Source organism: Taurulus bubalis (assembly GCF_910589615.1).
Source record: "Taurulus bubalis genome assembly, chromosome: 16".
NCBI classification, from domain to species: domain Eukaryota; kingdom Metazoa; phylum Chordata; class Actinopteri; order Perciformes; family Cottidae; genus Taurulus; species Taurulus bubalis.
In genome coordinates, this window is record NC_136604.1 from 4,306,055 (window position 1) to 4,333,821 (window position 27,767).

Below are 27,767 nucleotides of genomic sequence, written 5' to 3' on the forward strand. Positions count from 1 at the left end.
TTCCTGTTGATTTTAAAGCCATTAGATATACGTATTATTTACTTTTGACTATAAAATCTAAAACTGACTTTATTTAACAGTGTTAGATGTTTGACTTTGGCTCTCATCTGCTCCGATTAGTTGTTTTTCTTCTCCAGTATATGACTTTAGATTGTGAGGGGGAACAATACAACTTAAATGAACCCCAAATTATTCTTTATCTCCCATTTTATTACATGTTGCATCGTGTTTATTGTTTTAACGCCTTTAACAAAATCTTCCATACAGGCTGGATCCATCTGTTTGGGGGCCAAAACTAACATGTCTTTCTTTACCGGGCCAACATTAACAGCTTTAATTCCAAATGTGACACAATGTGTCATGGCGCTATGACAATCTCAACATTTCTTCATGTACATGTACTCAGGCCTGGACCAGCATCATGTATGAGGAGTATTGGGAAGATTTCATCATGTATGGAGGAGTTGCAACAGCTTTCTCTCAGATAGCGGTTAGCTCAAAGTAGGCGCGTCTTTGCGTCCCCGTAAACGTCAATTCCCATCAGTGAAAACGCGCACGGAGCACAAGCCATACTCCTGAGGGTGTTGTTATCACTTTAGAATAGAATTGAAGTTGATTGCATAAAAATTGTAGGAGAAGTAGTATTTGGCGTAAATGCAAATATATGCTAAAATTAGCATAAATGGGCCGAAAATGCCAAATTGGACAAAGTATTGTAGCGCCCCCTATTGTTTAAATCGGACGACTGAATTGTTACAAGTTAGGGGATGCGATGTGCACATATACCCAAAGTTTGGAGTCGTTTGTCCAAATAGTTTTAATGTTATGAGTGTTTAAAAACAAGACATGCCCCTAAGAGGCTAATTGGTCGATATCTCCTTAACAAAATGAGATATCCAAGAAATTCAGCGTTGATGATCCAGTGCCATTGATGATAACTACCAAGTTTGGTATGAAAAGGACAAAGCGTTTAGGAGAAAAGTGCAAAATCGTATTTTTCACTAAATCCAAGATGGCGGGAAATATTCCTAGGCGGACTTTATGGGTCTGAGATACTTTTTTGAAGAGCAGGTGGAGATGAACATGTGTGAATTTTTTCAAGTCAAAACAGCATTCTGGGCGAGGGGCGTCGCCGGTCCAACTTGTAGGGGGCGCTAGAGAGTCATTTTTTGGTACTTTTTTTTCCAACTTTGATACATTGCGTTTTTCACCAGGCTTAACAGGTGTTCCAAATTTGGTGAGTTTTCAAATATGACAAGTCCCCCAAAAAGCAGTCCAAATGAGAAAAATAAGAATCATAAGAAGCGAATCCAACAGGATCCAACATGAATGACTCCCTGAACAACAACAACAAAAAGAAGCGAAAGCTGCACAAGATGGGATGATTGTACTGTAGGAAAGCATGATTTATTCAAAGGAGAAACATGAGGAATACGAGTCCCACAGCAACTTCTAATACGTCTAAGGACTCTATATTTTCTGAAGCCCCCCCACTCCCTTCATCTGTCCACCCACCCGAGATCTTTGGCCAAATCCAATCCTTCGCCTCGGGGGGAACGTGGCAGCTCAGCATTCAACCAGCTGGAAGAGAAAGGGAGAGAGAAGGGAAGAGAAGTTGTGGGTGAATTACAGAGGAAATGAAACGTGACTAATAACATTATTTTGTTCCTTTAAATGCTGCAACCTTTGAAAGCAACGGACCAAAAAAAAAGATGAGTCCCGCCCACCTCGGAGTGCAATTACAGTGCCAGCACTCCCGTGCCAAAAGTCATGTTCATTTAAGGGTGAACAAAACAAACAGCAAGGTTTTCCATCAGATGTCTAAATCTATACATTCACAGCTTTCAATGAGCAATAAATACAAAAACAAAGAAATCAGTGAGCACAGGATAGAACATAAAAAAGGGAAATTTGGCAGGAAATGGTCTCATTGAGCTGAATAAGAGAGTGGAATCTGCCTACTGGGCCTCCCTGAACATCTGCTATTGTTTTTCATCAACAACCCCAGAGAGAATACAACACATTAGTATTCAAGGGAAAGGTGCAGGTGACAGTGTGCATGCAAGATGTTTCCACTGAAAACCAACACCAGGAGACTACAGAGCAGGGAACCTAGTGGGTCAAGGAGGAAGAGAGGACTCAAGGGTGAATACTCAAAAAGCCTCAAGTCACAGGAGAGTTCAGAAGCAGAGTTTCCAAAATGTCAGTTATCACAGGAGAAGAAAAAAGAATATCACTACTTCTGTATCCCCCCCCCCATAACTCCAATTGTGATAGATGAAAATATTTCTATGGAACAAAGCATAGTAAGCTAGTACTGTAGAGTCCACACCTATGGGACAACAAGAAGGTAGAAGAGACACCCTTGGGAGCAGCAGGAACAAAAGTCTCGACTCAAAACCTCTCAAAGGAAAGAAATGTAGCTTCTCAGAAACAGTTTGTTCTCAGGAAATTCCAGAAGAGATAGACGGGAAATCACACGCACGACTCGGGAGGAAAATGACAGCAGCATGTTGCAACCACAACTTTGTAAGCCTTCGTAAAAACCGCTCCACGATGAAGATTCGGCTCTTTCGGTGCGGTCCGTTTCACGGTGGAGCGCAATTATGATTTGACGATTAGCCGTTACAATCAAAACGCAGAGTTCATTTTCAGCCAGAACAGCCCCTCAAACGTCCCAAAAAAAAAAAAGGTCGCTCATGGAGTCCGAGAGAGGGAGAGCAGTACGAGGAAGATGAGGTAGCTTATACTGATGGATGAAGAAAGAAAGGGACACATGTCCTGGGCGAGAGGCGGGGAGTCTCCAGTGGACACAGTGACTGACGCATCATGGGTTGAAACAGAGATGTGTCACACAAGTTTAAAAGGTTTTCAAAGTCGGACACTGTGGGCCAGCTCAGATAAAAGCACAGCCCATGTTTGTTGACACTTTGGCAATTTAAACACGATCAAAAGTAAGCCGAATTAGCAGTTAGCAGGTCCTGGTTACAATGTGCCGCTGGGTGTAGGGACAACCATCACTGGATTACTGTCATACTGAAGAAACGTATTCTTAAGCAAGTTCTGGAGTGAAAAAGAGACATGTAGCTGAATGAATTCTGTCACGAAGAGCAACAAAAACACAACTTTAAATTCGTTCTGTTTCTACAACAGGGATCACGCTGGTGGAACAGTCAATTTCTTGAACAGCTGATGCCACACCGAGCCTCCATCTTCCGTGTTTACACCTCGCAAAGTTACATTTTGTTGCCACTGTGACACTCGATCGACTCTTGTGTAACCTCCACCCTTGAAGAGGAAAAAGGGGGAGGGAAAAAAGAACCCGTTGGAGGGAAAACTGGAAGGATGGGGGGGGAAAAGGATTTTTAAATGAAGAACACTTGGTCTTTACAGGCGACAGCTCGCTCGGGGAGTTCCGTGGCGGCGGAGAAGGCGGCCACGATGGAGGCGAAGACGACGTTCGGGCTCTGGGCGGCGTTGATGGCCGTGTGCAGGCCCCTGGCACTGTAGTAGCGGACCAGAGGGGCCGTCTGCCGGTGGTAGGACTCCAGTCGAGAGTGCAGCGTCTTCTCGTTGTCGTCGCTGCGGCGGATGAGCGGCTCGCCGGTCAGCTGAGGGGAAGACAAGGGCGGAGAAACTATTGTGAGTCTGATACGTGCAGTGATAAAACACAATGCGCTTTGTTTCCTTCACCACCAAAACAAAACACTTTCCAGTTAATAAGAGGGAAAAAAAAGAGTAAGAAAACAGACTAATGGTGAAACCTGAAAAAGACGGCGAGTCTCTTCCCATACATCTACTCCTTTGTGTTTGTGCTCCAATTTAAAAAAAAAAAAAATGAATGGAGGAACTTTTAAACAGAAAAACCTCAACGTATTAAATAAAGAGTAAACATTTTATACATTCAGATTGCGTCAAAAGCACTTCAGTCTGAAGTTGGCTGATTGTCACTAGTTTCCAGCCTGGCCATGATTTTAGGTAGGTGGCACTTGAGCCAAAAGTGGTTTCTAAGTGGGCTGATAGTGAAACTACTTACGTCATCCTTCATGGGCTCTTTGGGGGGGTTGAACTCCTCGTGATAAGAGCGGCCACTCGGCTGATGAATAAGTCTGAGGAAACGAAGAAGAGGAGGGGGGGTCAGGACAAGGACGGAGAAGAAATCAAGAGTGAGAGCAGAGGAAGGTTAGACGGCCACAGTGACTCACTCACTAGTTAACTTTCCTTTTCTCATCCCACGTAAAGCCCTCAGCCTTCTTGGGCGTGTAAAGGCAGCAGGCGGCCGCCTCCTCGTCCTCACAAAAATGACCCCCGCGGACAAAAAGATGCCTCTTTGAAAACTGCCTTCTACTCAGTCTAAACACTGTGCCGCCATAACATGCATTAAGAAACGATTTCACAACACACGGTTTCTAAAAGTGCTGACAGGTGAAAGTCTGAACATGTCTGTCCCACCCAAACGTCTCCACCGCAGTCATGGCCATGACGCTAGACAGTCAACCAGCTGCTTCTCAGCCAAAAAGGAGCAGCAGCCTCCTGGGAACTCATAAACTACTGTTGTGACCGGCAAATTAAAAACAGATTGGATCCTCTCTCGGACAATTCGTTCCCTCTCAGGCCGGCTCGTACCTGCCACAGATCCTGCGGACCAGCAGAGAGTCATCGACGCTGAATTCAATCACAGAGTCCAGGTTCTCGTGTCTCTTGTCCAACAAGTCGTCCAGCTGCAATGGACAAAACGCAGGAATCAAACATACGACATGGCTGATATTAATCGTTCATCGATGAGCTTTCCTTTAAATTTCTATTTTGATCGACACGGTATTCATGCACTGCTGCATTCATGCACAATCCACACACTTTGGATTAAATCATTCTATTCAGAACAGTTTTGTTCCACATAACAGCAGAATGCAACAGCATCAAATGAAGCAAACCATCTCTGCTTGTTTGACTGTGCGGGGGAATCCGTCCAACAGGAAGCCCTTCCTGCAGGGCGCCGTGTCCAGGTTCTTCTCTATGAGCTCCACGACCATCTCGTCGCTGACCTGCAAGTGAACAAAAGATTAATTTACTAAATGAGCATCATGCTGTATTTAAGACGACTTGACACTAGAGATTGAGACATAAAGTAATAGAGTCATTTTCTCATAGACTTCTGTGTAGATACTGCTTTTTGCAGAAGAGTGTTACTTTGCTCCATATGTGGCCGAGCTCCAACTTAAAAGGAATGCATTTTTCTCTCAGGAAATCTGGTCTGCTGTTTTACACTTTTGCATGTTTGTGTTAAAGCCATTTTCAGCTGTAAATCTCACTGAGGACAAACAAAGGACGAGACGTGAAGTCATGTGGGACTGAACATGAAGGGCTGGAACGTCGACGCAGAGGCTAAAAGGGCAAAGAAAGAAAAATACACAAAGATCGTGAGAAGCAGATGAGCGGGAGCGTTACCAGCTTGCCGGCATCCATGGTATTCTTGAGCTTCTTGCCGAGCTCCGAGCCCGAGGCCACCATGGCCCTCAACATGTCTCCGGTGGCCAGGTGGCAAACACAGTACTGCTCTGCCAGCCGAGGGGCCTGCAGGAGAGGGATTATTTTATTATTAAAAGCATTAAATTATCACCACCAACCACCAAGCTGTTCCATCAGAGAGCCAACCACCTGTATTGTTGCCCGTTAGAACAACAGAAGCAGTTTGTTTATTAGCAGAGATGTACAGCTAAGCAAGACAAACCACCTCTCTGGTGGTAGATTAAGAGGAAATACCTAAAAAAGGTTCTCTCTGAACCTGATCTGAATATAACAACTTTAATCTTTTGCATACAGCTTCACAGCACGCATCATAGCGACACAATCGATTACTTTTATTCAATTATTTCTAGGACAAATATATAGTCGAAGAAAAGTAGTTGACAGGCCTAAATTCTGGATAAAATGACTTTTCTCGTCCAGCCAAGTGCAAAGACATTCAGTTCACTGTAATACAAGACACAGAAAAACAGCAGCAGAAATTCCCATCATTTTAGAAGCTGAACTTGGGAATGCTAGACACTCAAAAATAACAATAGTTGCTCATTTCTTTTTGAAGACTGATGAAGTGAATCTTCAGAGTGGGACTGCCACAGAGGGCTCATGTTAAAGAAACAAAAAGAGACCCAACACACAGAAGTAATGCCAGAGCGCGTCGTCTGTGCACCGAGTCGAAAGGACATCGTAATGTGAAGATTTCACACGACAGACTGAAATAGGTCATGGTGACACTTTTTCTTTTTGCTGGAAACACTTGGGGTTTTTGTCTCCAACAAAGTTTCAACACAAATCTGAATTACGAAAATCGTGAAACTGGATCCTATCAGGGAAAAGACAACTATGTGCCTCTAAGAATGAGCTTGTGCTCTACAATCTTATCTTCACTGTCCTGCTCGTAGATATTCTACAGATTAATAAATGTTTGGAAAATTACAATGCATTTACCAGCTTTAAAATACACAGTGGTACACCCACTTTAACCCATTAGTAAAACACCGGCTGATCTACCAGAAGCACAGGTTTGACTGGAACAGATCCCAGTGACCTTCCACCTGAGCGTTCTTTTGTATTCCAAGTACTTTTACATTGCTGTCAAACTGCTGTTTTTATATTTATACACATATACATATATATATATATATATATATATATATATATATATATAGTTGCTCAGACAATCACTGATTTAGATTTCCGGTGGTATATATATATATATATATATATATATATATATATATATATATATATATATATATATATATATATGCCACTAACATGTATACTTGTACCTGCACTTTATATTGTGATGAAAGCTACTCATGTTCGTTCTCTCACTCTCACACAGTAAACCTTTTATAGATCGATTAAAACAAGTATTTGATTGACGAGAAACAATAACGAAAGTAACCTTTAGCGCGTGCCCTGTAATGACCTTTCACCCTGCAGTGTATAACGCAACGCCATCTAATGTTGGTACAGAAATAAAATAAAACAGGTTTCAAAAGCTCACTTTTGAAACCTTGGTTTTAAAGTAGTTCATTTTAGACTAAACTGCGTAGATATATGCATATTTCTAAGTGTCTCTAAGACTAACGAGGTTGTTAGAACAAGTAGCTTCATTATGAAGCTGACACACGTAATAAAACCATCTCAGCAGTCCCAAACGGAACCAGGTAGCCGAGAGCCGGGTGCCGAGGTTAGCATTAGCTAGCACTGTACCTCTCCGGACCGGCCATGCGCTAACGGCTAGCAGCTAGCACCGTTAGCTCCCCCTCTCACCTGAGTCCCCTTCCCGGCTCCGGGTGGTCCGAGCAGGATGGCACGGATCCCCTCCTGCACATCAGCTATCGCCTCCTTCAGTTGCGCGCTGGGGGCCATGTCTAGACCAGGAGACCACCGGGGCAGACACTTTAGAGAAGTCTGTCCGCGTCGTCCTGGTGGTGACACTTCAGCCAAGTTCAGAGGGAAAAGGAAACGCCTCCGTCTCGTTTTTCTGTTACACCGGTTAAGCCCCGCCCCTACGGGGAAATGCGGCGCTTTTATTGGCCGCCCGACTGTTCTGTCACAAATTGTACGCGTTGATTGGATGTCATCTGGGTGACGCTTCTTGTGTAATATCCGAAAAGGGCTTCAATAGGGAATGTGGATTTCATTATTTTACATTATTACATATTGGTGCTTTTCTGGTTGACATTTCTTCTTATTTCCCCCTGGCACTCTTGAGGGAAACAGAGAAATAGAAAGTTTAGAGAAAATTAGAGAAGTTATGTTGACTGATAAAATGATTTATTCTTGATGTTGGAAAGTAGAATTTGAGTTATATATTTATTGGCAAAATGTTTTATCTTTTCTAAAAACGAATTATTATTACTATATTAAAATTTGCAATACTTTTTGTATTACTTTATCATTAATTTGTATTAATTTAGTATTACTGGATAGCATACATCTTCATAAGGCTAAGTTGTATTGCTATTGTTAGCATTTCCCCTTTGTTTAATGGTGACAAATCATTCAGTAATGATGGGAGTTTCTAGAATCTCTTTCCTTTTTCTGTCATTTTGTTTGACTATTTTCCTACTGAAACAACTCGTTCAGCTTTGTCAACCCACAGTTACAACACTGACCGTAACCTCATCACTTCCTCTGTGACATCTATAAACAAAACAAAAAAAGAAGAAGATTATACCCTGACTTCCCTGTTGCACCTTTTCAGTGGCGATCACAGCGGGAACATGTCTGAGGCTGAGGTGTTGTACTCTGAAGTCAAGTTCACAAGAAACGGGGAAACCACTGATGGTGAGAATCTGTCTGTCAAGTGGTAGCATTTACTTCTCTCATATTTAGAAGAGTGCTACCAGAGCTTTCTAAGAAATACCTCCAAGCTGTGTTCCTTTTCATTCACCAAGTTGAAGTGTAATATGAATGTTTGATCTTTTATCAGAAGTCAGCTCATTCAACAGAATGTTTTGTGTCTCAGGGACCGTTTCCTCACCGCCGGACTCTGAAGTCAGGATCTTGAGCACTCAGCCATCCTCAGAGCTTCCTGGTGGGTAAAAGGAAAAACATATTTTACGACGATATTTTTGTCAGAATAAAACGTGTATTCTTCAACCATACCAACTGTATTAAAAGTAGAAAAATAAAAACTGGATATCTTAGAAAAATCTAAGAGATCACTGTGCAACAAAATGTAGCACAGTGAAAAATACTTTTAGTTCATGACTAAATGTGTATTCATGACTAAATGTGCATTCTTCCTTTGAAATGCTGCATCCTCATGTAACTTTGAGCTTTGCACATTCAATGTTTGCACTTTTAAATATATAGTAATATTAGGAGAATACATTCTATGTGGGAGGTTGAAAGATCATTAAAAAGCCAAAGCCGGGATCATTAAAACATACACAGTAACTTTACCACGGATATAAATGATTTATTTTAAGATGCAATAAAGGGACAAATCCGTACAAAAGTGTGAGCAAGAAGCGTCAGAAGCAGTAAACTGAACATGTTTGACGCAAGATTGATGCAAGTGTGACCACAACTCATTGCAAATACACTTTTTCCTGTTTTGTCACTGAACTGCAAAGAAAGGGACAAACAATCTCAAGTGAGGAGAGAAAGAGAAGAAGAATCCCCTATTAGTCCCACAGTGGGGAAATGTATTCTCTGCGTTTGACCCATCCTTGGTAGGAGCAGAGAGGACGTGGTAGTCGGGTACTTTATATTGTTAGTGCAGAGATTCCCTAAAATAATGCTCCATGAATTAACTGAAATCAAAGTACAGTATGTGTATATACCTAGAGTATATATATCATAAATATTGTTATATTATTTCTTTTGGTGTATTAAATGTTTAACCTAAATGGAGCTTTTACAATTTGTTATTGTATTTCCCTCTGCTGTTTTTTAATTTTCAATTAATTATTTTATTTTTTCTATTTATTTGTATTCATTTAAATATATTTAGCTGTGAATATATCGTCCTTCTGTGAAGGCAACAATACAATTAGTAATACAAAAAAATAGTTCACGTCAATATTTCATTGTTGCAAAGATACTCTCTAAATTACAGGAACCACAATGTTGTACTATCACAGGTGTACTTACACGCAGCTCCTTCTAAATCCCTCCTGCTGTTGCACAGGTTCACAACAACAACTGATACCAGACAGACGATCCAAAGTCACGCCGGAGAGAGTGGCCTTCGTGGTTCTGGGCGTCCTCCTGGCAGCAGCTGTCGTCGCTCTTGGCCTGAACTGTGAGTTACACTTGTTCTCAGAGTCGGTTCATTCAGATTGACTGAGGAAGTCTGATGGCGGTTTAGAGGAACCAAACTGGTGGCTTTCAGGTTTTATATATGTGTTTTCTCTTTTAATCAGCTTATAACAACATGGAACTTCTCCAAAATCTGACAGATGAGCTTGATGCTGTCAGAAAGAATCTCACAGGTAATCTTCACCAGGAGAGCTCAGCTCAGCTCGTGTTCTTGAAAGCTTGAAAAGAAGTGCTTGTTTTATTGCAATACTATGTTGTACCTGGAGCGCTCCATATCAAAAAGCATCACAGAGTTCTTGGATTGATTTTCTTCTGATCAACAGACTCCTGATATGCAATCTATTCTTTTTTTCTCCTTTGTTTTAATCAGCTAATAACAACATGGAACTTCTCCAAAATCTGACAGATGAGCTTGATGCTGTCAGAAAGAATCTCACAGGTAATCTTCACCAGGAGAGCTCAGCTCAGCTCGTGTTCTTGAAAGCTTGAAAAGAAGTGCTTGTTTTATTGCAATACTATGTTGTACCTGGAGCGCTCCATATCAAAAAGCATCACAGAGTTCTTGGATTGATTTTCTTCTGATCAACAGACTCCTGATATGCAATCTATTCTTTTTTTCTCCTTTGTTTTAATCAGCTAATAACAACATGGAACTTCTCCAAAATCTGACAGATGAGCTTGATGCTGTCAGAAAGAATCTCACAGGTAAGCTTCACCAGGAGAGCTCAGCTCAGCTCGTACACTGGAAAGCTTGAAAACAAGTGCTTGTTTTATTGCAATCCTATTTTTACTCCTGCTATACAAATTATAAATTCTGTTTTTTCTTTTTTTAAATCAGCTTATAAAGAAATTCTCAAAAATCTGACAGATAAGCTTGTTGGACAGGGAAATGTCACAGGTAAGCTTCATCAGCTGCATCGTCATATACAATAAATGTGTCACATTAATCTGTTATGTTTCTGTTTCGGCTCAACCGACCGTACTGTCAAAGAGTTTTGTTCTCTATTCAGATTCCATCCAGATGAGAGTAGTATAAATGTAATGCTTTCACAGCAAAGAAATGCTGTGAGCTAATGTGCAACATAGTGCGGGAAAAATTAAGTAATGTATTTCTTACATGTTTGCATCCTCTGATGATGATCAACGTGTGTGTGTGTGTGTGTGTGTGTGTGTGTGTGTGTGTGTGTGTGTGTGTGATCTCTTAAAAAGATGACCCAGAGTGTGAAGATGGCTGGGAGCAACATGGAGCAGTGTGCTATTATTTCTCCGCCAATACCAATAAGATGAACTGGGAGGACAGCCGCCGTGCATGTGGATGTCGAGGAGGAGCTCTGGTTCGGATTGGCAGCAGAGAGGAGCAGGTACAACACATTAGTGTCATCATCAGAAAGGTGGCGTTACACATTCAGGGTTCATACACTGGTGTTTTTCTCGACTTTGAGGCCAATTTCAACATATTATCTGAAATAATTAAACCCATGTCAAAATGAACCTCGGTATATATTGTTAACTAAATGACAAGCTATATGTCTTTCAGGGTGTACGACCTGCAAAGATCTTTCTTCACACTCACGCGCACGTGCAGCAGCCCGATGCTGCGCTCCTTTAGCATGGCTAGCTAGCTAGCTAGGCTACATTGTGGCTAAATGTGGACCACATTTTGGCACATCCCGGGTCCTGGTCTTTCTCAAGCCATGTCTTTATGTTACTTTTCCAAGAGACGACATTATCATTCTGCATTTTCCTGGCATTGCGCGAGTTTATAGTCCTCAGAGAGAACAAGCCGCTACTCCGGTCGGAGTCTGACCTGAAGCATACAGATCCCCCCCCCGCCCGCTAATTTAAAAACTATATCTTAACTTTTTTCTTGATAGTAAAATATCCCACACATACAGTATATACAGAAGTGGATTCTCACCTTTTTGAAGCCACCAATTTTGTTTATTCTTTTAACCGTAAAGATATCCACACGATAGAGCTCTTGAGCGTTTAATATCCCATATTTTACATTCATAAACAGACATTTTCTAATTCACTCAATTAGAGATGTACCTTTTCTGTCCAGAATTAACGCTCTTTACAATTTACTTAGTTTACTGAACATAAAAAGTGAAATCCTATTTAGTCAATAAAAAAAACTGCTATAGATTATTCTCAGTCGATCTGAACTGACTTTATCAGACAGGAATTTGTGAAGCAAAATTCCATGACTCTTCAAACTGTTTCATGACCGTACGAATGTTTGTGTTTTCAAAATCAACTTGTTAAGGAATACCTTAAGGGGAAACTGGTAGAAATGGCCAATCCTTTGGAACTGTTCTGGATCGGACTGACCGACTCGGAGAAGGAGGGGACATGGTTGTGGACCGACGGCTCACCACTGGACCCGAGGTTTGATGTTGTGAAAACAATTACTGTGTCAATTTCCAATTTTAAAGTTAGTAGTTTTATTTAACCAGTTATTTCTGTTCCCAACACATTAGTTTGAAGTTTTGGAGAAGCCACGAGCCAGACAACTTTGAAGGAGATGGGGAATATCCTGATGGAGAGGACTGTGCGGCGATGGGGGTCCAAAAAAGTCCTGCAGACCTGAACTTTTGGTTTGATCAACCCTGCCGCTTCTCTCTCAGACATATTTGTGACAAACCAGCACGAACAAAGTGCATTTGAAGTCTTGGTAAACAAGCTCAGTACAGGATGCAGAATGGGATAGTTTGTGGGTGTTATCAAACATGCAGCACAATAGTAATCTTTATTCATCTTTTTTTTTTTTCCCTTTCATTTTTGAGATATGCAAAATAAAAATAAAAACGGTAAAACAAGAATGACTTTTCAATATTTTAATTTATTGAAAATAAAAAGTAAATCTCGAGCATCAACATTCAACTGAGACGAACCAAAGACTTGACAAACAGCAAAATCAGCAGTTATAACGTAAACCTTTTCTTCTCTTCATGGCTCAGAATGTCAGGGCTGTTAACAATGTGGTGGAGCGAGTAATGAGAAGAGTGAGCAGCACAACTGAAGCCACAGCGGCTCAGCTCTGCATGACCTTAAGAACGAGATGAAATCAGACGACTGAATACGAGTTTGAGCTAAGACACAAAGTCACAGTCTGTCTTGTGAAACCAACGATAACAGTTTGAAAGGGTTTGCAATAAAGGCTGGTTGTGAAGTTTAAGCTACAGAGAGATTCAATTAATCCTAAAACATGGATGTGAGTAAATCAAGTAGAACATTTAAACATCTGATCTTAACTCAACCTGCAGAAGACTTGATTAAAAACATGTATCTGCTTTTGTAGGTTTGAGACTTCATTTCTGTATTTCTAGTTGACGGAATGCATTTCTCTTTAGTTTGTGCAAATCTTTAAGAGGCCAAATAAAAAAAATTAAAAAAACATGTCCTTCGTCCTTCCTCCTCCTCATCCTCCTCCTCACTTACGAACAGCTCCTCCATCTGGACCCCGCAGCTCTCGGACGGCCAGGGTTCGTACGAGCATGGCCTCCATGGTGCCGCCGTCCAGAGGCGTGGAGGAGAACCACGGCGGGCTGCTGGGGACGCAGCGGCGATGCGGGAGAAGGTAGAACAGGTCGGTGCGCTGCCTCACCGACTCCGCGCTGGATGGACGGAGAGAAAAATGAAAGATGGTGGATGAGTTGAGGCTGACAGCAGGGAAAGATATGTGCAGTGAAATCAGACAGATCCACAGCCGTCTGCAGATGCAGGACGATGCAGCTCGTTCAGTAACCATCTTCTGTCTTCACGTGTGCACTGGTCTCCCTGGATGTACTCGGAGCGGTGAAGTACTAACTGTGAGACTGAAGATCGCTCCCTAAAGATACTAAAGAGATTTTTATTTGAATATTCATATTCAAAATCCTGGTAGTTGGTCCTTTGCCTGCGCCAATCTATTCACACCTTTTATTTTACAAACCGGCGAAAATTTGCGTCGCTGCCTGAAGGAATAGTTTAGATGCGAAAAATGTACATGCAAGTATTTCACATTTCCGTGTCATTCATTCGTCACCCGTACACCAAGTCAGTTATCGCAGGTTAATAATAACGTACCACTTGGAGAGGTAGAACTCGTAGAGTCTGACCGGACAGCGCAGAGGGTTCTCCGTGTTCTCCATCATCTCCAGGAAATCCTCTTTACCCTCGTCCCTCTTACGCTTCTTGGCAGGAACGCCGTCTACATCTACCGAACACACACACACACACACACACACACACACACACACACACACACCTTCTGTAAGTTCAACCTAGCAACACCACTGCGCATGTGACAAAGATCTTGACACATTCCTACTAATGTGCCATGAAGGGGGTTGAAAGAGATGCTGGTTTCAGGCGGCGTTCATTTTCTCCACACAAACTGCTTTTAGACAAAAGTATCCGTACCCGTCTCTGCTTCGTTTATGGACATTGCCGGGTTGAAGCGCAGGAAGGTGGTCTTGGTGTTGTTCGGGTTGGTCTTGGTGCAGCGCATGACGTGGGCGAAGGACAGCTGGCGGTGCTGCTCCACCGTGGTGAAGCCAAAGTACTTGCAGCAGAAGAAGAGCATCGTGTTGAGGAGGACGATGGGAGAGTACGCCCCCAGCTGTTTGCAGTCCCACAGAAAGCCCTCCTCCACACGGGAGTGGATGTAACCTGGAGAGAGAGAGAGGGGGACATGTTGGGAACCTGGTCCATCAGAGGCAAAACTCATTTAAATAACAAAAGACACAAGGACTCACCACCATCGGCGGCCGAGGGTTTGAAACCTTTCAGGATCTTGGTGAACTTTGTGGCGAACTTGTTGTAGGTCAGATCACTGAAGATGTTCTCCAGACGGCCGTTATCGAACAGGTACTGAGGAGAAACGACAAAATGACCGTCAGGCAAAACAACAACAACAACAACAACTGTGTGACCAGATACACTGTTGATGAAGGTGCATAACATCTTATCAATAAGTACACACGTAGGTTGTCAGAGTTTAACTGAATTTGACCTCCCCCAAAAACAAAAAAGGGACATAAACGCCTGCCCCCAAAAAGATCAAGAGGGCAAGAATTCCCATGTAAACACAGATGGTGTGGAAGAGAAATATATATATGGACAGTCACTGTGTACAGTGTTGCTCTTCTTGCCTGCTGAATGCTGAGACAGAGGTAGAACAGGCTGTCGGGGGAGTGCGGCGCTCCATCCGGTTGCTTCCCTTCGGTGATGAAACGACAGAGGCCGGCGCTCAGCTCGCTCGCAGAGCAGCGAAGGACATCCTCGTCGAACACCAGAGCATCAGCTAACAGAAGGAAAGAGTCAGAGTGAACCTGCACCTTGTTCAGTTTCTGTTCCCGTAGAAAACATACGCGGAAATAACTGAAAATAAAAATCGTATGAAAAAGGAAGAATGACTTACAAGAAATGAGGTTGGTTTGCGATCCCCTCCACTGAATCCATCTCTTCCAGGCGTCAACTCCACATTGACTCTTCAGTTTGCGGCGCTTCCTCGACACGACCTCCTCCCTCTGACAGCTCTCCTCTGCTCTGGGTGACTGTCGCAGTTCACGACCCTTCGATGAAGAGGACAGACGAGATTACACCACAGACGAGACCACAGCTTCCACGCTCATTCCCCAGGAGGTGTGTTACCTTGTTCTTGTTGTGCACGTTCCCCGCAGTTTGTTGTGATGGCGGAGGGGCCGGTTCGGGGCCCGGTGAGCTCTGGGGATCCCCTCTCATCTCAGGAGGAGGAGGAGGAGGAGGAGGTGCTTCTTCGTGGGCGTGTGGGCGGCTGAGAGACACAAAGCTGGTGTCAGATGAAGACTCGTCCTGGGTGTTGAAAGTGGCCCGACGGTCTGAATCCAAGTCATCACTACAGTTATTGCTGTTGTCTGGAAATATAGAGATGAGGTTAGAGGTATAGAGGTTAGAGATACAGGAGCCAGAACGAGGAAGAGTTTGCATGTTTTTCTCTAACATCTAGCCAGAAGGATGGCTTATTTATGAATCTATTCTCTTTTTATATTGTGAAATTGACTGAAAATGACATAAATTAGCCAACAGCAAGCCCCTTCACTTGAGGTTTTGTAAATGAAATCCTATTCTAGAGAGCTCCTCATTTTAACTTCACCAATCAGGTGTTCCTCGTCCGCTGTGGCGCTCGTGGCGAGTTAGGACACTGTGTCGTGGGCATAATGCGCAGGATTTGTTTAAAGATGTGTACAATGTATTCAAGTCAGCTCACACAGAGATGCTTCGTATGAGAAAACCGCTAACCGCTTGTGAAGCATGCTGTATGGAGGTGTAGATGAAGTTCACAGTATTTTAACTGGTGATAATGTGATGCAAACATTCATATGTTCTTCTAAATGTATATTTAGCATTATGTGTTAATAAATGAGCTCTAAGCTAAATGTGTGATAACATATAAAATGTGCAACATGTTTAATATTGTACATGGTCCCTTCTGAATAAATCAGATACAATTATCAAAAAAGAAAAAGGTTTTGAATTTTTCTTGTCTGACAAACAGAAGGAGTAAATAAAGAGCTTGATGATGAAGCTCTCTGGATTCAGCCGTTCCTTTTAGTTCACAGAGTCCTTCCTCAAGCGCAACCGCATCATCACTCCCCTTCATGTTCGTCACCCGGCTCACCCGATGGCACGTGGCTTTCTCGTCCTTGTCCCTCTTCCGTCGCCACTCCGTCCTCTTCCTCGTGCCCCTCGTCGTGCACGTTCTTCATCTCAGACTTGAAGCTGAGCTCTTCCTCCAGCAGGTCCGGCTGGATCTCCTCCTTCGCTGATTTCACAGTCGGGTTGGGTAGAAACACGGGCACAGGCAGCTGTGGCAAGGACAGTTTGTGGAAGACAAGAGTGTGTAAAAAATAATACAACAAACAGACCCACATTATTTTTAGGACACTTAATATTTGCTTATAGAGTACAAATCTCAACCTACAGTCTAGGACAGGGGTGGGCAATTAATATTCCCAAGGGGCAACAGGGACACAAATTTGGACCGTTGTGGAGGGCCGAACCAATTCTGAACTTAATTCAATTAACTCAATATAACTGTTATTACTTTATTAAAAAACTGTAAATTATATGGTTTTGAGCTGCTACTGGTAAGAATACACCGGGGGGGGGGGGGGGGGGGCCTCGCATGGACAGGGGGGGCCTCGCGTGGCAATTATTATTTTTTTATTTTTTCTCAACTTTCCGCGGAGCAAGAAACGTTTCACAAAATCGCTCGTAACTATCCTTTAAAACAACGGATTTCAATAATAAACACATCTCCATGACCGTGCGGGCATGTAGGAGTCGAACGGCTCCATCTAGATCAGGGGTCTCAAACTCAATTTGGCTTGGGGCCACCACTGGTATTGTGATCTCACCGGAGAGCCACACAGAAAGCGCAACATTTTTTTTTACATTCATAACATATTTTCGTCCAGCAGTTTCTATACATTTTTATAATAATATTTAACAGTGCAAATATATTTTATTTTTTAAAATAACTTATTGAAACTGCATCGAACCAACAAATGCAAAACCTGAATACATTTGTACTTTATTCTATTTCTTGCCAGACACCTGGCAGCGCTTCTGCTCACACAGCTGAGCCACATTGACCCTGATCCAGGTCACAGTGAAACCCTGATCCAGGTCACAGTAGAAACCCTGATCCAGGTCACAGTGAAACCCTGATCCAGGTCACAGTAGAAACCCTGATCCAGGTCACAGTGAAACCCTGAGTACAGCTTCACGATGGGCATCACTAAGCCTGGACCTGCACTTGCATTTATTAAAGTTCATAGTCAAGAAAGGTTTCTCACAGATGTGTGCTTCCAAAAAGGTACATGACCCGACTGATCACTTTTGTCAGCTCAGGGAAGGATGGAGGCAATTCTCTCAGAAATGGTCCATCATGTCTGGTTTTCCTTGTGCCTCTGAATTTAGCTTTTAGATCTCTGTTGCACTGCAAGTCAATAAGATCCATTTGCAACAGACTCGGGACTGAGAAATGACTTCATACTACAGATCAAGCTTCATGGGGTGTGTGCACATGAAACATTAATATTACAACAGTTTTTGTTTTCAAACAAAAATATTTACTATATATTTGAGTCAAAATATGTTCTATAAAAAAACAAACTATTTACAATGTTTACACAATGTGCATGTTTCAGTTTCGTTTTTTCAAGAACAGTTTTCAGAACAACATATGTGCTATGTATGTGTATGTATGTGTGTACTGTGTACTCTTAACCAGCGCATGGTCGTGTGTCTAGCGCAGGGTAAAACTGAACAGCTGAGCGGAGCAGAGCTGCCGTCTCTCTGTGGACAGTGCTGATTTTTTAGAACACCAAAAGGTCTTTTTTTCTCAGGTGGTAGTGTGTTGTCTGTCTGAATAAAAAACAGTGTATCTTTGCAGCGTATGTGGGTGGGTGGGTCCTTAGGGATTTCCTGAGTGTTCATTGGGTAGTTTCACACAAAATGTCGACTGACACCTGAATCAACAAATCAGGTGAAAGGTGGAGCTCGACACAGACGCCTCAGGCTGTGAGCTCCTATGAGAGGCACGTATGATCACACAGAGAAGTGGGGCGGAACCTCCGGACTTTGGCGCATCTAGCAGCATCTGAATCTTTTTTCTACTCCGTTTTTTCACGGAGCTATTAATAGAAACGTCCAGTAAACGTTATCTTACGGGCCGCGCGCGCGGACCTCAGAAAAACGCGTCGGCCGCACTAACACTAAACTTTGATGTCAAGTAGGGGGCCACAAAATATCGGCTAGCGGGCCGCGAGTTTGAGACCCCTGATCTAGATCCTTACCAGCCACCTATAAGTCACTTTAAATTCCATCAACCGTCGGAGATTTTTTTATTTTACATTTCTGGGTCCAGCATTTCCCCTGTCAAATGGACGATCTTTGATCCACCTCAGACGGCACATGCGCAGTCTACTGACGAGAATGCACCCGGGCTGGCTTCTGGGAAATGTAGTTTTCTTATAGAACTTTGACGTTTTTAATTTTTGGACTGATTTACACAGTTTTCCCCCTGAAAAGCCTTCAAATGACCCCAACACTTTGTTTTTCTGTGGTTTTCATTGCATATTCGGGTTATTTAGGCTCTGTTCTTTCTAACAAGGGGTGTATTAGTATGTGAGACCTTGGTAAGGGTCTGAAGCACACATTTTGAACATGTCGGAAACCGCTTGAAAAGCATTTTTCTGCCATTCTTAATTAGATCATGCTGGATGTTCACAGTTATGATCAAGATATGTTATAAAAGGTTTTTTTTGAAAATATACATTTTCTTCACAAGAAAATTCTGAAAAAAATGATATAAAATAATACAAGTATAAGAACTCATTTGTGGTTCATACGACTATTTGAAAACGTAATCTTGAGACGCTCCCCCAGTACCGGGGGAATGGGTCTTCACAGTTGACTGTTGCCATGTGAACGATGCCTGGTTTGTGTACGTTCCAAACTTCCTTTGCTTCCCGATCTCTGTGGCCGTCAAAATAAAAGTCCCATTCACCGTTGACACTTAAATCATATTCTGTGACAGAGGATAAGGGAGAGCCAGGCGTGCGCCAAGGTTCTGCAAGTCCAGCGAAGTCAGGCTGCAGTGAAGAGCCAGGCTGCAGTGAGGAGGCCTCGGGTAGCCATGCGACAGAGTCAGATGAAACTTCTAATACTACACTTTACTCTGGTGACCGGGCACAATTCCCGGTGGATATTACTGATGCTGACATGAAAAAGTACATTTTAAGGCAGAGACCATGTAAATGTGAAGGTCTGTATCCTAAAGATAAAAAGGGGAAATGTTTTTCTAAAGATTTTTATCATAGTGTCAAAAAAAGGAACCAAGCTACAACGCAAATGGCTGTGTCACTCCCCCAAAATTGACAGAGTATATTGTTAGCCCTGTTGGCTTTTTGGTGAGAGAAGATCTGCATGCCAAAACAGTGCCTGGACTACAGGAATAAATGATTGGCAAGGACTGTCTAGAAAAATAAAAGAGCACGAACACACTCGCTCACATACCTGTTCGTTTATCTTTGGATAATGACCGCCGGACAATACATTATCCCTTACATATGGGGGGGGGGGGGGGCCTCTCAGAGTTATTCTGCAGGGGGGCCTCATGTGTTTCCGTTACGGCACTGCTAAAGACAAGCAATTTATTAACTAAACAAAAGCAATAAGCGCTTTTGATGTTTTCCAGTTCAGTTGTTCTTACTCAGAGAAAAGTCCAGTCTGTGTTGCTTGAACAAGAGCATGAAGTCTGGTTGAATGAGGTGGAGATGAAGGACAGCTGACAGGTGTCAGAGAGAGAGGATCCGATCTGTTGAACTTCATCACTAGAATGTTTGTTCTCATGTAGGTAGATCCAAAGAGAACCAACATCTTCTGAGCATCTTTCCTCATGTGAGGAACGTTCTCCTCTTTGAGAGAAGAGTGAAGATCCTGACTTAAAGTGCTCTGCCATAGTGGATCAGACCGCAGGTCAGATCCGCGGCGGCTTTGCACGATTAATTTTTAATCTGGAGGCGGAGACTGCAGCGAGAGGCTCCTTGGGAGGCGGGGTCTCAAGACAGAAACTGCAGAACAATACGCTTTCACTTCAGTCTCCAAGTCGGCAACACTGCCCGTAGTGAGGCCCGTCGCGGGTGCGTGGACACATAAATAAATCGCCTTCAAAGTAAAAGCAGTGCCATTTGCATTGCATTCATGGCGTGCACCTTATTTATTTATTTTTCATTTTTGATTGACCTCACGCGGGCCAGACTGGGAGAGCCCGCGGGCCGTAAGATGCCCAGGTCTGGTCTAGGAGATACTTCACAGAAAAAAGATGAATTAGTGGGAATTAACCCAGAACCAAAACAATCACTTAACACCTAATGGCACTACTGTAAGTCTCTGAAGTAGTCGAATGAAGAGTTGAGTATTTAAAAAGGCACAGTGTGAAGGATTTCTGGGATCATGGAGTGGAAATATATATATATATATATATATATATACACACACACACACAACTTAGTTTCAGGTGATTAAACACTGATGAAAACAAAGTAATTGTGTTTTAATTCTCCGACGTGCTTGTGAAACCTGTGGTACTGCTCCTTCTTAATTAGTGTTATTAATATACACATATATACTTTGAATTTTTGCACTTTGTTTACGTTCAGTTTAATTCCTAAATTAATACTGTTCTTTTTCTTTCACCCCAGCTATTTCATTTTTTAATTATTATTATTAATATTATTATTATTATTGTATACATCTTTCATCCCTGTTGTTTTTATATGTTATTTTTGTCTGTACATTGCTGCCTTGTCAACAGCAAATTTCCCCTCTGGAATTAATAAAGTATATATTCATTCATTCATTATGGTATGGATAGGCCATCCATACCATAATAACACTAATTAAGAAGGAAGAATGATTTTTCCGATGGCATAACCTGAACAATAACTGAGCACCATTTCAGAAAATCCATAAAAGTAAAGAATGAGAAGGTTTCTCTTGTATGTGATCAGGGTGGAGGTGTTTTCACATACCGGTAGGGGCAGGCACAGAGGCGTCGGTACGTACTGGCTGTACAGGTTCATAGGCAGAGGAACGTACATCGGCACTGGGACCGGCAGGACTATGACTTTAGGTAGAAAGGTGTCTTCACACAACAGAAAAAGGAAACAGAAGCAAAATCACAGCTCTTAATTCTGGAAAAAGGGTACACGTGTACATGTGCACATTTCTGTATTTTACCATGATGGACATCGCTGCATCGTTTTCACTGCATCACAAAAAAAGCATGTAAAAATCCCGGTGGTGATTTCTTACCCGTCTGTGTCTCTGTGTCGACGGTCTGCGTCGTACAGGAGACTCCTTTGTTGTGGACCAACGGTGTGCAGAGCGTGGATTTGTTCTTCAGCTCCCTGGGGACGGTTTGAACACTGGCCTGAAGAGCAGACACACAGCATCACAACGTGTGCTTCAGCGGACGGGAGTTGGTTGTTAATAAACAGAAGGATGACAACCGTGTGGAGGACCAGGTTTTTAGAGGGAAACTTACATGTCCAACGACCTTTGTTTGAATGTCAGGCACAGAGACTGTGGAGATATGACTCGAGTCAGAAAGATAAAGATGTCCACAGCAACTAACCCAGAGGCTACATCCACACTAATATGTTTTCATAAAATGCTAAACTTTTGCTAGCGTCCACACGACTCGCCGTTTTATAAACCTGAACTGGACTTTTAAAAAACATTGCTGATGTAGTTTGAGTTTCAAAACTCCAGGATTGCCGTTTTAGTCTAAACGGAGTGGAAGCGGTGACTTTTGAAAACGCAGACTCAAACATCCATGTGTCCTTCCCTGATTGGCCACGCTGCGGTCACGTGACCTTTTCCCAGATAGAAACATTCACCATGGATGGCAGATTACAGGCGGAACATTTCCACCTCCTTGTCGATCCCAGTTAGAAAATCTCTGGACAAACTTTTCTCCCCGTAGTAAGCAACCAACTGCAGAGTAAACAATCTGCTTCCTGTTTACTGCCAGTGTACATGATTGATCATGTGACGTGTGTTATCAGGGTTGTCAGCAGGGACGGCGGTTCTTTCTGAAACCATGCTCGTGTGCACGGAGATAGTTTGGGTTTTAAAACGAAAACATAGTTGTGTAGACGAAGCCAAAATATATGAAGCATTTTCATTTTAAAATTCAAAATGAATAGCTTTTCTACAGCATGCGCATACATAATGTAAGTGTGTGTGTGTGTGTGTGTGTGTGTGTGTGTGTGTGTGTGTGTGTGTGTGTGTGTGTGTGTGTGTGTGTGTGCGTGTGTGTGTGCGTGTGTACCGAGCCGTGTAGAGCTGGCCGAGGTCCTGGGCTGCTTAGCTAAAGCGCTAGCAAGCGACATGACGTTAGCGATGATGGGGCAGGACTCAACTGTCCCTGAAGATCTCAGAGGTGGCGCGACTGCAGGAAGGAGACAAAGAAGGAGTCATCAGGGGCCGCGAGTCATCGACCTCACGGCCTCTTATACTTGGGTCGACTCGGGTCACTGTACACCAGCAGCTCAGACAGACAGTGAGACGAGCTGGTGAACATAGTGGAGCATTTTGACAGCTTTTTATGTTGACTTTCGGACACACAAGGACCACAACGTCAGACATAAACAGGGTTGTAAGCAATAAAACAAGATCAACACGATCAATACATACCGGTGTTGACCATCTGGACCTTTTTATTGCAGAAATGGAGGAGACATCTCAGGTCACAGAAGTGTTTGACCTCTCCCAGCATGGGGAGACTCTGCCTCAGCTTACCATTGCGACCGCAGGTGTCACACTGTGCAACCTGAGAGGAAGCAAAGAGGAAACGAGTCGTCAGGTCAGTAAAGAGGATTTGTAGTTGAAGGATCTTATTTAGGATTCTAACAACTTCAGCTTTTAGGCTTGCACATATGCAGGTGGGCTGCATCTAACGATTATTGTAATTGTCGGTTTACCTGCTGATTATTGTCATAATTATTACTTGGTCTGTCACCATTTCTCAGAGCCCAACGTGTCCAAAGCTGAAAGATACTCAGTAGGCCATGCGAAAAGGCAAATATTCACCTTTGAGAAGCTGGACGCTGTATATTATACAGGGTTCATACACATTTTGACCAATGAGTTTCATGACTTTTCCATGACTTTAGACCAAATTTCCATGACCAAACCTTTTGTGAAATCTCAGTGTAAACATGAAAAATTGATAACATGTAGTATTTAAACTAACAAGGAGAATACAAAGCATACAGCAAACCTTAAATGACACAAATGAATTAGACAATAGTTTGATTAAAAGAATAAACATTTATATAGATGCCTGTATGTATGCCTGCATATATTTTGAGTATCTTTCTTTTAAAAGCATATTAATTATTTCAAACTCAGCGTAAATGAACGACATGAACACATGAATATAACACATTTACATGACTTTTACAACACTTTTGGGATTTAATTTTTTTCAAGGACTTTTCCAGGCCTGGAAATAACCATTTTAAAATTCCATGACTTTTCCAGGTTTCCCATGAGCATAAGAGCCCTGATTATAGCTTTATATTTTATAACTGATTGTTTTCGCTCCACATGAAGGACACCAGCTGACCGAGTGGTTCGGTGAGAAGATGAGTGCATAAAAGGATGTGACGGGCAATGCAGTGGAGGTGGAACCAAAACACAATGTGATCAATAAAACAACCCATTGAAGAAAGCATGAGTTACATCATCACTTACCTTGAGTGAATAAAAACATGACAGGTAAAGAAGTACACAGCAAAGATCCGGGAACTTGAGCGTGGGCTGAACTCACGGCACTACTTACGCGGCAGAGGAGCATATTGTAATTTGCGCTGCAGTCTTCCGAGCAGAACTCCTTGTTGGTGCCTTTATACTTGGCCGTCACACGCGTCTTGGAGGTGGACAGGCAGTAAGCGCACAAGCCGCAGTGTTCCCCCCACTGCTTTGTCAGCTGGTGTTGAAAGAGCATCTTGCAGCCTGGGAGGAGAGAAAAGAGGCTCTGGGTTGATGCTCTGTATCCGATCATTACGAGACGAGCACAGGCGGTGCAGTCCGGTGGCTCCTCTTACCGTCGGTGCAGAAGAAGCAGTCTTTGCTGTCGACCTTCTTCACGTCTTTGATGATCTTTTCATTCTTGCAATATTCACACTTAGCGATGATGTTGTTGGCTGTTTTGAACTCTTGAGAACATGCCGGGCTACATACAAAATGTATTTTGCCCTGTGCACAGACACACAGACAGTGTATTTGAACAAACACACAAATATAGTGATCACAGTTTATACAGAGGCTTACAGGCAGGTTTACACATCATAACAAAACTGGACATAGCATGATATTTCCTTCCACAATAATGGCTGAAGAAAGGTTAACAAAACAAAAAGACACAGAAGTTCCCAGCTAGTTCTCAAAGCTGCTCCTTCAAATACATACAAAGGAATTAAAAACAGACCCCACACACCTCTTTCTGGATGACTGTGGGCGCCACTTTTATAATGCAGCGACACTGGGCGCATGGCAGCTTCTCAGGCGGTTTAAGGAAGTCGCTTTGGCTTTGGTCAGCGGCTCCGGTTGAGTTAGTGGACGCCTTCACGTCTTTCTGGTTCTCCTGTTGCACAAAAACGTACGAAAGGTTTTAAACTTGTATACTATAAACAGGGTACGTAATCTAATATAACTATATAAACTAACTAATATAACGGTGGTTATAAAGTATGTGTCCCTCAATATCTTTTTTTAATTATGTTTTATCAGTACTTATGTAGCTACGTCCCCCATCCTTTAGAGCGTTGTAGGCCGGAGCCGACCAGATGACTTTGGTCAAGAGGGTCACCGGTCAATGACAGAGCTGACTAGCATGAGCTTGTTTTTGTCACTTTAAGTTGAATTGTTGATGATTTGCTTTAATTTAAGCACTTTTTTCTAATTTGGTATTGGATTTCTGCTTTGCATTGCAAAATGCCATTCATCATCAGAGGTGAGCTCCAATGAATTAAAACATACTAAAAGAAGAACAATGTTATATAATTTCAACAATGAAAAGACCAAAACAAACACTGTTAGTCCCTCAGTACTAATCTACTTCCTTCCCCTCTTCAGCCCAAAGCACACTCCAGGTTACTAATCTATAATTTCATTCTTTAAACTCTTTTGAAGAATGCAACAGTGGAGCACTGCAGTTACTGAATCAAAAGGAAGGAACTGCTGCTGTACATTCCTTTTAGCAGAAAATAGTGCAGGACATTTCCATCTTAACTATACAAGTCCTGCTCCTCGTTCCCTTTCTTCAGAGTGGTGGTCTTCAGAGTGGTCACTCCGGGAGAGAAGGCACAGAGGCTTCAGTATGGTTGGTTGTTAATACCCAATATTCCGCTATAACACAGGCTGGAATTGAGAGTTTTGAACATTGTATAATGTCGCATGTTGTATTTACCTTAAAAGACATGGCGCAGGTTAGAGTGCAAAAGTTTCTGATGGAGGCATCTGACATGGCGAGGTGGCAGGCTGGTAATGTCGTCTTACAACATTGGTCACACTGTAATGGAACGCCTGAGGAGATTTTAGGAAATAATTTAGGATAGAGGCAATTAGCGATATCAGGTGTACGCCATGAACAACGGCAACAAGGCTGTGAGGATTAAGAGTCGACCAACTCCACTGCATTAAACCTTTAGCTCCCTTGACATTAGAAGTTGTTAAAGATGACATAAATACTTGATTCATTGAGGGCTGGCGTGAAAATGAAAGACGGAGAGAGAACGAGAAGGACCGAGACAAAGAGTCCAGCACCTGACGCACCGACGGCCTGGATCTTGGACGCCATCACACAGCTGCTGGTGCAGAAGAGCTCCACGGCGCCCTCGCTGTTTTTGTTTTCCAACATATCCGTCATTAAACGGGAGGCGCGGCACATGGTGCACGGCTGCAGCGTTTTGATTTTCTGCGGAGAAATAGAAAACGGCACAGAGAAAATATTATCTTAGTCCGTTCACGGACTCCTGGAATACTCAGGCATTTTATGTTTGGGGAATATAGGCGGTCACCTCCTCGAGAGAGACTTGTCGATTTTTCATTTTGTTGTCAATTTTAATTTAAGTGTAGACCTGAAATAACATTTGTATTTTATCCTATCATCTACTGCCTTTTACTTAAATAACATTGTTTCTGTGTTGCATAGTCAGTTGTGGATAGTTGTAGCCTCCTGGCTGGAACTGTAGAGGAGGATGAGTGGGAGAGACCGGAGGTTGGCTTTATATTTTCTATGTGATATGGTAGTTTTGTATTATGCATAACAGAACATTTTAATATTCAATGAGATGTTTTTGAAAAAAATCTCCCATAAAAATAGACAAAGAACTAAACCAGTCCGTTATAAAAATAGGCTTTGAAAAAAACTGTTTCCAGATGCTCTCACCTGTTTGAATTGGGCCAGACACTCCGCATCGCACAGCTTCTTGCTGCCGTCGGCCATCTTGAGCGTGAGCGGCGCGCTGCAGCAGGAGCGGCAGTTCTTGCAGATGGACAGCTTGTTCATGTTGCAGTAGCGGAGGAAACAGGGGTCGCTGCAGATCTTGTGGACGACGTCCTGCTCGATGACCTCGTGTTTGCTCTGGAGTTGGATAAACGGGAGGAGGATTCATACTCATTTCAATTGGAGGCAAACCCGTGGGTTGATCTGTTTTTATGCGAGATGAAGATTTTAGTTGTAGTTTTGTATGTCATAGATATATACAAAGCTTGTAATTAAAACTTTGGATTAAAAAGGATTGAGAAAAACATTTATTCTCCTATAATCAGAACGCCAAAACATTAGTTATTTTAGAAGATGTTCATAGTTTATCATTCTTCTAGCAGTGTCCTTCATTAATACAGAACAGAAACATTCAAAATACTTGTCTCTTACGATGCAATATCTGCTGCACATGCTGCATTGTGACTGTGACGCGACCGGCACGAGGGGGATTTGGGTGGACACGATTCTCTTGTAGTTGAAGGAGGACAGGCAGGTCTGGCTGCAGAAGTCCTTCATCGTCCCCACGGTGTCCCCCGGGGCCTGGATGACCACCTGAGGCTGTGTGATCTCCCTGAGAGGAAGCATGAGATCAGTTCAAAGGATGCCATTTGAGAATGTGTAGATACAGCTGAGATGAGTTTAGCGGAAGGATATTTAAAATCAAATCAATAAAGACATCATTAATCAGCGAATAGATCAAACTACGGGGTGACTCACTGAAGGCAGAAGTGGCAGGTCTTGTTTACTGGTGTGATTTGGTAAAACCTCAAAAGGCACGGAGTGGAGCAGAAGATGTCCGTGTGGCCCTTCCTCTGGTAAGCGGTCTCTCCGTCCAACAGGAACCGTTTGCAGCTGGAGCACGACG

At 42.7% G+C, this 27,767-nt stretch overlaps 2 protein-coding genes across 3 annotated transcripts; both read right to left on the reverse strand.

Annotated features, from left to right (window-relative positions):
• Positions 1-1,377: 1,377 nt before the first annotated feature.
• ak2 (adenylate kinase 2) lies at positions 1,378-7,483 on the reverse strand (the record flags this gene model as incomplete). Of its 2 annotated transcripts, XM_079231782.1 has the most annotated exons (7): positions 7,306-7,483; positions 5,449-5,574; positions 4,935-5,045; positions 4,627-4,721; positions 4,037-4,109; positions 3,392-3,611; positions 1,378-1,581 (listed from the first exon to the last, which is right to left on the reverse strand). In XM_079231782.1, exons 1-7 carry the CDS (start codon positions 7,402-7,404, stop codon positions 1,574-1,576), a joined length of 732 nt encoding a protein of 243 aa, XP_079087908.1. In that variant the 5' UTR covers positions 7,405-7,483. The 2 variants fall into 2 exon arrangements, with proteins under 2 accessions (XP_079087908.1, XP_079087907.1); XM_079231781.1 differs by lacking the exon at positions 1,378-1,581 and having other exon boundaries at positions 3,366-3,611.
• A 5,149-nt stretch (positions 7,484-12,632) lies between these two features.
• Positions 12,633-27,487, reverse strand: LOC306749175 (zinc finger MYM-type protein 4-like; the record flags this gene model as incomplete). Its single annotated transcript, XM_079232435.1, has 20 exons — positions 12,633-13,427; positions 13,879-14,008; positions 14,215-14,463; positions 14,550-14,664; positions 14,946-15,097; positions 15,215-15,368; positions 15,448-15,689; positions 16,454-16,640; positions 21,375-21,487; positions 21,658-21,775; positions 21,890-21,927; positions 22,679-22,798; positions 23,044-23,179; positions 24,194-24,366; positions 24,459-24,609; positions 24,851-24,997; positions 25,823-25,938; positions 26,188-26,329; positions 26,804-26,998; positions 27,338-27,487. The coding sequence occupies 20 exons, from the start codon at positions 27,485-27,487 to the stop codon at positions 13,244-13,246; spliced, it is 3,012 nt and encodes a 1,003-aa protein (XP_079088561.1). The 3' UTR covers positions 12,633-13,243.
• Positions 27,488-27,767: the final 280 nt, after the last annotated feature.